Source organism: Portunus trituberculatus, chromosome 10 (genome assembly GCF_017591435.1).
Source record: "Portunus trituberculatus isolate SZX2019 chromosome 10, ASM1759143v1, whole genome shotgun sequence".
Lineage (NCBI taxonomy): Eukaryota > Metazoa > Arthropoda > Malacostraca > Decapoda > Portunidae > Portunus > Portunus trituberculatus.
Window position 1 is genome coordinate 2,154,667 of NC_059264.1, and position 11,916 is coordinate 2,166,582.

The 11,916-nt window shown below is 38.4% G+C and overlaps 1 protein-coding gene across 12 annotated transcripts in view; it reads left to right on the forward strand.

Moving 5' to 3' along the window:
- Positions 1–4,484: 4,484 nt before the first annotated feature.
- Positions 4,485–11,916, forward strand: part of LOC123501849 (mitogen-activated protein kinase kinase kinase 11-like) — a 73,564-nt gene continuing 66,132 nt past the window's right edge. For 11 of the 12 annotated variants that reach the window (XM_045250876.1, XM_045250877.1, XM_045250880.1 and 8 more), the window contains exon 1: positions 4,486–5,150. In XM_045250876.1, the coding sequence (XP_045106811.1) occupies positions 5,037–5,150 (114 nt within the window). In that variant the 5' untranslated portion in view covers positions 4,486–5,036. Of the gene's footprint in view, positions 5,151–11,916 lie in introns of all 12 variants that reach the window. The other variant, XM_045250879.1, reaches the window with a different exon arrangement.

Consider the following 11,916-nt stretch of genomic DNA (forward strand, 5'->3'; position numbering starts at 1 on the left):
CCGTTGCCGAGGCCGTGAATGGATGGGTTGTTGTGTTTTATTTAGTGTGTTTTGTCTATCTTATTGTGGTGTTTGTGTTTATTTATGTGTTGGAATATTTATTTAGATATCTATATATATATATATATATATATATATATATATATATATATATATATATATATATATATATATATATATATATATATATATATATATATATATATATATATATATATATATATATATATATATATATATATATATATATATATATATATATATATATATATATATATATATATATATATAAGTTGGTGTATCTCTCTCTCTCTCTCTCTCTCTCTCTCTCTCTCTCTCTCTCTCTCTCTCTCTCTCTCATCAGTGGCATATATATATTTATAGGACAAATTAAGAAGTTCGTACGGAAAGAAAGAAAAGAAGAAAGATTGTAACGGTGCTACCTCTTTCCGTTAACTGACTCTCTCTCTCTCTCTCTCTCTCTCTCTCTCTCTCTCAAACCATTCCCTAACATCTTATTCTGAAGTTCCCCATCTTATAATATATTTTTTTCATAATAGGCGGTGACAGGCGGCCGTTCTGCATGTGGGTGGCTGCTAAGGATTCTCTCTGGGCTCTACATTAATACATTAGTAATTTTAGTGGACAACAGATGGCGCAGATTATTCACAGCTGACTGAGCCTTTATACTTTGAATTGATAGTCGATAGGGCGTTGTATTTTGACCTGACATAGCTTAATATTTTGAGGGTTTGGCAAAGTATAGGTTCTAAATACAAGGTTTTTCACAGAGGTTGCTATTGGGAGCAGCGCCGTGGCAAACAATGACGATCAAGTTGCAACCAAAAGAAACGTGAATATGACGGATTGTAGAATGCCACCCTTAGAGTTGTAAGGTTTATGTAGTACAAATGAATAAAAGAAAAGTTGCCATAATGAAAAGACTGAATGCATCTCTCTCACCGCCACAATGCTGTACCGCGCTTATCTTCTAACGTTATTTCCATGCTAACTGCTCTTCCGATATCTTGCAATAGCTGTCTGCCTATAAATTTGAAAACATGCATCTTTTTCATCTATCTTCTTATCTATTTACTTATCCATTACCATCTATTTTCTTTATTTCAGTCTAGTACTTTATTGTTCCTAGGTTACGCTGTACACCTCCTCCACCTATCCTCATCCTCCTTCTCCTCCTCTTTCAAACTCTATGCCTCCCCTCCTCCTGCGGCCTCGTTACTCAAGGCTTTCTTCTTCCCTTACCCCTATTTTGTCTAACTCTCTAATGCAAGAGTTAACCAGTACTCTTAATCATTCATACCTTTCTTCGGTAAACTCTGGAATTCCTTGCCTGCTCTGTATTTCCATCTTCCTACGACTTGATTTCTTTTAAGAGGGAGGTTTCAAGACATTTGTCCCTCTCTGTTGGCTGATCCTGTGACCTGCAAGGGGACTGGTGGCCTTTCTTACTTATTTTTTGTTGCCCTTGGCCAGTTTCCCCTCTTACATAAAAAAAAAGAGTAAATGTGAAGAATGATCGATCGAACGTGTGGTCTTGTATGTAGATAATGTTGTAGTAATGAAGGAATAGGTAGATGAGGTTAAAAGTTTGTTGGATGCTGTAGATGGCCATGGAAGAGACTGTGGAGTGAGACTTGGCAGTGAGGAAAGCACACACACACACACACACACACACACACACCATGGTTAGTTTCGACAGTTTAGCATATAGGTAATTTTTCCATCTTTAATTTCTCAACTCTGCCTGGATCAGTTGATTGACGCATAACAGTAGGACCTGTCACGTGTAGGCCTGACACAGCTTAATTCTTGCAGCTTCCCACATTTTCCTATGTTCTTGTGTTCTACCATGACTGCGGTGGGGTCAGGTGGGACGGCCGGAGTGGGGGCGGTGGCTGTGGCGGCTGGATGTTTGTTCTAACCCCCACAGTACCATGACGCGTTTTCATATTCATTCTGGTGACTATTTGGTGATCTTATACGGCTTCAGAAACTCATGTCGGGGATTAGAATAGCGTAGACCGTGGCTATTAATTTTCTGGCCTTCATAGACCCTTCCTAATGTCAATAAAATGGTTTAATCGTACACAAATCTCAAGGTGAAAGTGTGTCCCAGTACTGAAGGCGTTAAGAGGCGGGTTTCCAGTCTACATAGCCAAATAATCTAATTCCTGTTTACTCAAGATAGCGAATTCTGCCCCACACCAAAGGGATGGATGTGTCTCGGTCTGAATGGTGTCCCAGGGAATGCGTGGTTGTCAGATCTTAAGGCAAACCGTGAACTGTCTTTGTAATAAGCGCGCTGATCAACAGAAAACGAGTATTATTCACATCAAATCATCTACGTTATCAATAAGCTTACAATATGTTTGAAATTCAGGAGCCATTTTAGAGATAGACAGACGATAGTGGATGTGCGCGTCTGAATGGCTGTGAGAAGGCGAGTGAACGCATAAGCAGGGTGAGTCGGAGCCAGTGGATGGGTTGCCTATAGGAAGTGTAGCCCGCAGGTAATATGTAGAGGATCCCTGGAGAGAGAGAGAGAGAGAGAGAGAGAGAGAGAGAGAGAGAGAGAGAGAGGTTTTGTTTATTTTTATTTATCTATTACGTTTTCTTGTGGTCTATATATATATTTTTTAATTTTTAGTAATTGTAGATCAGAAAAGCAATCTTATTTTGTCATTATTATTATTGTTTTCAGTTTCCATCATTTGTCGATTATTAAAAAAAAACGGTCTTATTTAATCTATTTTCTTATTTGTGGTTTATTTAGTTTTTTTTTCCTGTAAGTATGATGTGCTACGAGAAGTTTCGAAGAGCGATGGTGTTCTAAATATTATCTAGTATGATTTGTCGCTGACCTCACAAAAAAAAAAAAAAAAAAAAAATGTAGGGACGGAAGAAATTTATATAAGATATCCCTTTAAACGTTTTCTTTAATTATATAAGTGTTCAATAGATGACAGCACTTTCAATGTCTTCTAAATTCTAAGTATTATTTTCTTCCCATTTATTACTAGTGGTAGCTTTCGTGGCATAACTACACCAAATCACATCCTATATTATATTCTCTCATTGTTCTCCTACCATCTCTTTCTTTTCCTCTTATTACACATTTATCTCTTTCATCTAATTTCTCTTAGCATACATACATACATACATACATTCATACACACATACATATGTACTTCCCTCATTCTCTTCTCTATCAGCATGAATTAAGAGAAAGGAGAAAAGAGAATTGTATAAGACAGTTTGCAGATAAATTATAATGACACAATTACTGTTCAGTGTCAGTATTATATATATATATATATATATATATATATATATATATATATATATATATATATATATATATATATATATATATATATATATATATATATATATATATATATATATATATATATATATATATATATATATATATATATATATATATATATATATATCTTGATCTATCATCTCTCCTCTCATTATCTTATTCTTTAATCCGCACTATATTTATCACAACTCTCCATTTCTCTCCTAAACAGATAATAGAAGGCACAAATATTTGTGTAAATTGAAAACATATAATACACCTGAGTTTTATACGCATTATATCTTAATTCTAACTTTACTAACCTATACTAAATAGTTCAAAGACCTTTTATTCCGCCATATTTGCCAGATTTCCTATTTCGATCCCTTCTGAGGCGTCTATGAATCCTACTATGCATTATTTTATGGGTTTGGAAAGAAAATAATTCCTTCTGCCTTTTCTTTTAAATCCTACTATGCATTTTTTGTGGTTTTGGACAGATAATAATAATCCCTTTGTCCTTTTAAAATTCTACTGTGCATTATTTTTATGGGTTTGTAAAGATAATAATTCTTTTACCTTTTTTTAAACGCTACTCTGTATCGTTTTATGGGTTTGGAAAGATAATAATTCTTTTTGGCATTTTTAAACGCTACTCTTCCTTACTTTTTATGGGTTTGGAAAAATAATAATTCCTTTTGCCTTTCTTCATTTGCATCTTAAGTTATTTTTCCCGCAAGATAAAAAAAAAAAAAAAATCAAATAAAATAGATAAATAAAATCCTTTCAGTCTCACCTTATTCCCCACATTCCTCAGTCTACATCCCTTATGAAGCTTTGATAAATTACAGTTTTTTTCTTTTAATTCTGTCTTTCAAGAGATAATTCCCTTGGCCTTCATGAAATAAATATTTACATCCTCCTTGTCCCACAAATTCAAATACTTTAATTCCCGCCATATTTCCAACATTCCGCCACTTGTATCCCTTCAAGAGCGTCATATTGAGTGTAGAGGTGTGTGATCTTCCCACCCCAGCACTGATAAGGCCAGATAAGCCGCCTATTACGAGAAAAATACGGGAAAATAAGGCGGGCGACCTCAAATGACGCGGCGGGGTTGGCACTCCTGTCGAGGCAGCGAAGGTCACTGGATAAAGAAAATGGCTGGCAGTGTTAGTGTAGAGCCCGCGGGGGGATGACGTGACGCAGGCCTTCCTCACTAATTTATCGATTCCACCTCTATGACGCCCTGTACCGGATATTTGTGGGTGGCGAGGCTCGTGTGCAGTGTTGCCCTGGTGAAGTGAAAGGGAAGTGAGGGAGGAGAGAGAGCCGCGCCGTGAGATGAGTGAGCTGTGAGTGCAGAAGTGAGTGAGTGAGTGTGTGTGTGTGTGTGTGTGTGTGCGTGCGTGCGTGCGTACGTTCGTGTGTGAAGGTTGTGACGAGGTGAGGGCTGAGTAGTCCCTTCAAAACACAAAATAGAAAAAAATATTGATATAAAAAATAACAAGATCCACCACCACCACCACCACCCGTACCATGCACCCGTCAGCGGCGCCCCTGGGACCCCTGTAGCCACCCATGCCCCGCGGGGAGGTGGGTGGAGGCAGCAGCGTCGGGGACTGATGGGTGGGGGGCGGAGTTCCCGGGGGGCGGCAGGGGGCACACGTCAGGAGGCCTTCATCCCTAGGTAGGCTCGCCCGGCCCCATGGAAGGGAAGAAGAAGAAGGGCGGCGCTGTGGAGAATGGAGACACCTTTCCCTGCCCCAAGGCCCCGCCCCAGCACCCCCCGCCCCCCGCACCGCCGCCCCAGAGCCCCCAGGTGAGAGCTGCACCCCTGTGAAAGAGAGAGAGAGAGAGGGAAGGGTTTTGTTTATTTATTTATTTTCTAGGTATTTTTTATCAATTTTTAGTGTGTGTGGATTAGGAAGTCTTTATTATTGTTATTATTATTATTGGGGAGAGTTTTGGTTTCCTTGTGGTTATTTTTTTTGTCAATTTTTACTGTTTATTATTAGAAAAAGTGGTTTTATTTTATTATTGTTTATTTATTTATTTATTTGTTTTGTTCTTTGTATTGTATATTACAGAAAACAAAAATGGTGTTGTTTGATTTGGGTCTGTGCATCAGCGAAGCCACCAACACCACACTGACTCTGTAGTAGCTGTAGTGTGTAGTAGTGGCTGGTGGGAGTAGTGTGGGTAGGATACATGGGTGTGTTGTCAGTCAGTCTGTCAAGCCAGTAGATTAGGTTAGGTTGATTAAGAGAACTGTTGTTGCATTGGATGCCAAGGTGTTTGATTCTAATACAGTTTGGTACAATAAACTGTGGATGGTTTGTGCCACCCTTAGGTTGTTGTTCTCACTATTTGCAACCTTTCCAATAAGTAAGTACACTACCTGCTGCAAATGAATAATAACGCTGCAATAGTTCCGGGAATGTGCTGTGTCTGTTGAGTTTGTTCTAAGTCCAGCGAGCTGCGGAGAGCGACGGAGCTCCACTACACTCGGAAATGAGCAGTACACTGACTTGTTCATAGCTGCGGTTTGTGGTTAGGTTAGAGATAGGCGATATTGTATTAAACTATAAATATACCAGGTTTCTGAAGCTTTGTTCAAAGTGGTGATGGACCACATCTAGAAGGAATTATTGCAGTTTGAACCAATACACCACACATAACTATACACATTCTCACAGTCTAGATCACACTTCTACCAGCATTTCTAACACCATTTTACCCTATTGGGAAATGGGGTTAGGTTAAAATCCTGCTTTCCCAGAAGGTCCCCTAGCTTGTTAGACATAGGGAAAAAGAAATATAAGATAGGGTACAGGTAACTCTTGATTTACGCATGTTTAATTTCCCCGCTTTTGTTAATACACAAAAAAATATAATTAATTAGATTTGCGCGATCAGTTTGTTTATACATGATTTGGACCACATCCCCATCTATTGTTTCTTATGAGAATTACAAGTTTGTTTTACGTGAATTTTGAAATACACGATGCCTCTTGGAACGTATCTCGTGTAAATCAAGAGTTACCTGTATATTGGTTGAAACTGCAAATTTACCATCAAGAATGTGCTTTGCCTGTGATCCTCGCCTCTTGAAAGACACGGAGATGGTGGGCAGTGTGTGCGGGGATGGTTGGCAGTGTGCGGTGCAGAGCGACAAGGATGGTTCCAGAACTAAAGGTCTCAACTATGAAGAAAGACTCAGGAAGGTGAAGCAACCAACACCAGCTTACAGAAGGGCTCGGGAAGACGTGACACAAGCTTCCAAGACTCTTACTGGGAAATATGATGAGATGCATTGCAAGGGATTACTGAAATGTAGTGAAGTTAGTACAAGAAGAGGAAATTCACCAAAACTTTTCAAGCCAAGATCCAGATTAGATGTAAGGAAATATGCCTCTCCATGTACTAGGGCGATGAATTTGTGGAACCTTTTGCCTGAGTGGATAGTTTCAGCAAGTTTCATAAAGATATTTGAGTCAAAGCTTGATCTATTCTGGGCAAATCAAGAATTATATTATGTTTACAAAGTATATGAGATCCACCACACGCTGCCAAAATATGGAAATGAAGATATGGAGCCACAAGTGTAAGCCTTTTCCAAGAGGTCAACTGGGAGAAACTGTAATGGTCAGTCAGCACCACCAGCATCGCCAGCACCACAGCACTGCAAACACCACATTCTAACATTAACAAGGCTGAAAAGGCGAGCTCTGAAATGCATCTCTCTCTCTCTCTCTCTCTCTCTCTCTCTCTCTCTCTCTCTCTCTCTCTCTCTCTCTCTCTCTCTCAGGCCTGTTTAGGGACTGGCATCTAAGTGGGCCTTTTTTTTTTTTTTAAGCTTTTTTTTTTTTTTGTTGGTCTTCAGCCAGATTTTCTCCCTTGTTCGTATTAAAAAAGATGAAAACAATGCAGGTTCCCTCTTACATTTTGATTAAACAAGTAGGTAAAATGCAGGGGTGTGTAGGTGATCACAGAGGCTTTCATTTTTTCCTGCATCTTATAGTAGCGTTAAAATCTCACAGCCTGTTGTATGCGCTTAGTTCTTTCTTCAATCCATCCTCAAGAGTCTCTGATAGTGGGCTGTGATGTTTACTTTCCACTTTCTGGCATGTGTTTCTGTTTCCTCTCATGTCTACAGTCAGAGGCGATGCTTACAGTCAGGCAAACAAAGCTTTTCCTCAGGGCCCACCTTGCCCAAGAAAACAAGGGCTCCACAACCTCCAACTGATTTGGCATAATGAGTTACTGCACACCACTGTATTGTGACTTTTCTTTTTATATGTTATGGTCTATAGTGCCTGTAGATCTGCCTGAAGAGTATAGGAAGCACTGTCCACCTTCCACCAATTAGCAGTGCAGGCAATTTTACTGATAGTGTTACACATATTATGGCCCATATCACCACTCAAGGGCGTCTTTGGTGTAAGGCAACTACACCTCCACCTAGAACCTGGGTATCATGGTGACACGTAGCTAACTTTAAACCCCTTGACTAATGACAAAGTTTCAAGACAGGCACATGGTGAAATTCGAACCTATGCCTGATCCCCAGACCTTATCCACTGTGCCACCACCTCCCAGATGCACACCTCATGAATGTGGCTGTCTGAGATACACTGAAGGCACCCCTGAGTCAAACTTGCTGCTCCCTTGCTCTAACTTGTCACTGAGCACCCCATACAGTTTTTTTGTTTAGGGACACGGGGAACCTTGGAACGCTACTGTCTATAGTACTGGGCAGGTCAGGTGAGGTCAGGTCACATGTGTGTTAGGAAGATTTGTGTTTGTATCACCACTTCCCTGATTTTTTTTGTTTCTTTTTTGTTTTTATTCTGGTCTCCATTAAGTTTCAGTGACCTTCTCTCGTCTTTCACATTTCATACACTGTTTCTCTCCCTCTTATTTCTGTTCCCTCTGTCTCACCTCACATCGACACCTTATTCTTATTATTCTTGTTCTTTACCACTGCCGTTCGTACATACAAAGAAAATAATAATAATACCATGTTTTTTCTTATGCCGCCGCTGCTGCTTCAACTACTCTACTCCTGCCCGTGTTAACCCCTTCAGTACCGTGACACTTCATATTTATCCTGGTTACTATGTGGTGATTTTATACAGCTTCAGGAACTCATGTGGGGATTAGAATAGTGAAGACTGGCCATTAATCTTCTGACTTCCATAGACCCTTCCTAATGTCAATGAAATTGTCTAATCGTACACAAATTTCAAAGTGTGTCCCGGTACTAAAGGGATGATTTTTTACAGCTTTAGAAACTTGTGTACGGATTAAAATAGTCTTCATATTTATTCTGCTTACAATTTGGTGGTTTTATACAGCTTCAGAAACTTTGTGGGGATTGAAATAGTGAAGACAGTGGACATTAATCTTCTGATCTCCATAGACCTTTCCTAATGTCAATAAAATGGTCTAATTGTACTCAAATCTCAAAATATGTCCCAGTATTGAAAGAGTGATTTTATACAGCTTCAGAAACTCATGTAGGGATTAAAATAATGAAGATTCTGTACCATTAATCTTCTGACCACCATTGACCCTTCCTAATGTAAATAAAATGGTGTGGTCATACCCAGAACTCATGATAAAAATGCGTTCCAGTATCGAAGGAGTTAATGGGCCCATACGCACCGAACCAACCTGTCCGACACCTGAGCGATGCATGAATATTGAGGCAAAACTGAGTGTGTATTGGTACTTGAGGCTGCGCTGAGGCCACATGAATCAGTACAGCACTCAGCAGTGTACTGAGCTGAACATGTTTGCTGCACCAAGGCCTGTATTCTGAAACGCTTTGCTCTCTCACCGTCAATGCTTTCCAAAGGCTCCAGTTGAAGATATGTACTCGTGTTTTTAAGGGTATTTTTATGGTTCTGGTGATGGATTAGCAAGATTTCTAATTTATTAAAAGGAGGAACTGTCTCTGTCCCTGTAGCCTCGAAAAATTGATGTAGTGAGAGGGGAAGGTGTCACTGCTTTCCAAAGGCTCCAGTTGAAGATAATCATGTTTTTTAAGAGTATTTTTTATTGTTGTAGAAATATATTGGCAAGATTTCTAGTTTATTAAAAGGGAGAAGTCTTGAAAACTCAGGTAGTTGTCTCTGCGGCATTGAAAAGTTGTCACAGGGAGAGGGGAAGACGTCACTGGTTTCTAAAGGCTTTAGTTGAAGATAATCATGTTTTAAGAGTATTTTTATGGTTCTGGTGATAGATAGGCAAGACTCCTAATTTACTAAAAAGAGGAACTCTTGAAAATCCTGCTAGTTGTCTCTGTGGCCTTAGAAAATTGTCATGGTGAAAGGAGAAGGTGTTTCTAAATACATACGCAAAAGCACCAAGCACCCTCAGCACCACAGAATAAGACACCATTTGGATGAAGGAAAAAACAACGCAGAATATGACATCCTTGCCAAAATATTAACACCTTCAGCACCAGGACATGTTTTCCTTTTCATTCTGGTTAGTATTTGGTGATTTTGTACAGCTGCAGAAACTCATGTGGGAATTGAGACAGTGAAAACTCTGGCCATTAATCTTGTGACCTCCATTGACTCTTCCTAATGTCAATAAAATGGTCTAATCATACCCAAAACTCAAGGTAAAAATGCTTCCTAGTACTGAAAGGGTTAAAAGAAAATTACATTACTGCTACCAACAAATCAGTCACCAAGAAATTCAACTTGCGGAGATTCATTAGATAAAATTTCTAGAGCGTTTATATTTTGTTTTCTTTTTTTACTAGTGAATGCTATAGGTTGTGTGGTGTGTAGTTTGACCTCTGCTGTGTCCATGGGAGAGGCCATCATCACTCCACTGGGCTATGCTAACTCTGTGGCTTGAGGTTAGGAGGTTGAAAATTGGTCTGGGTTATGTTGGGTTAAGTTACATTAGGTTGGGTTGGGATAGGTTAGGTTAGGATTAAAAACAACTAACAGTGATTACATCTTTTTCTTTTTCTTTTTATATTCACATAGGTCAGGTTAGGTTAGGAAAAAAATAACTAAATGAATAGGGAAAAGAATGGTGTTTTTGGTTAAGTAAGGGGAGAGAGAGAGAGAGAGAGAGAGAGAGAGAGAGAGAGAGAGAGAGAATGTTTAATTTTACATCACCTCTGAATAGTGTGTGTGTGTGTGTGTGTGTGTGTGTGTGTGTGTGTGTGTGTGTGTGTGTGTGTAGGGCCCCTTACCGTTACCCTTATAACCCATCTGAATTTTGCCACTAACAACTACCCGCTCTCTCTCTCTCTCTCTCTCTCTCTCTCTCTCTCTCTCTCTCTCTCTCTCTCTCTCTCTCTCTCTCTCTCTCTCTCTCTCTCAGGTGCAACTAATAGGGACAAGTAAATGTTTAGAAGTGTTTTGCAATGATGGACCAGGTGTGTGTTGAGGTGGTGGTGGTGGTAGTAGTAGTAGTAGTAGTAGTAGTAGTAGTAGTAGTAGTAGTAGTTGTTGTTGTAATAGTAGTAGTAGTAGTAGTAGTTTGATTTAGTTTGGTTTATATAGAATTAGTTTTAGATAGGTTTTGATAGGTTTATATAGATTTAGACGGTTTTAGATAGGTTTACAAAGATTTATATAGGTTTAGAGAAGTTTATATAGATTTAGATACTTTTAGAGAGGTTTAGATAGTGTTTACATAGGTTTAGATCGTTTAAGATAGATTTAGAGAGGTTTACATAGGTTTAGATAGTGTTTAGTTGGTTAAGGTAGTGTTTGGCTAGGTTTAGTTAGGTTTACATAGGTATATATAGGTTTTGATAGTTTAGATAGTGTTTATATAGGTTTAGATAGTGTTTACATAGGTTGAGGTAAGTTTAGCTGGGTTTGGATAGGTTTAGTGTGGTTTAGCTTGGTGTAGATAGATTTGGTGTAGCTTGCATCACCTGGGACACCTTCACTTATTGGTAGGATTATGAGATTTTTTGAGATATAGTGATAAGATACGTGATAGTGAGATTATTGGGTCTTTTAGTGTTTATTTATTCATTTATTTATTTATTTTTAGTGTTTTTGTTAGGTTAATGGGTAATGGTGTGACTATTGTTTCTTCTGGTGTTTGTTTATTTATTTGTTTATTCTATTTAGTGTTTTGGTTTAGGTTTGTTGTGTTTTTCTTCTATTTCTTTTATTTATTTTTGAGATTCATTCATTTATTTATTTATATGTTGTATTTAGTGTTTGGGTCTGATGTATTTTCCAGCTGTATGGTAGAAATGTTTGTTTATTCTATTATTTATTATTATTTTGTATTCATTTTTTCATTTATCTATTTTATTTTATTCATTTGTTTGGGTTGGTTGTGTTTTTCAGCTGTGTGTGCTTGAAGTTTTGAATTTACTCTTTCTTTCATTTGCATATCATTTTCTTTCACTAGTTTCTGTTCATCCTCTTATATTTTTCTTGTATTGGTTTCAACATAGAAATAGCTCTATATTCACACTTGCCTCTATTTCACTCTATTTCTTCACCCTATTTCACACCATTTAATTTCACTCTATATCTTTCCATTCCTAGTCTTTCTCTCATTTTCCATCTCATCTCTATACACACTGG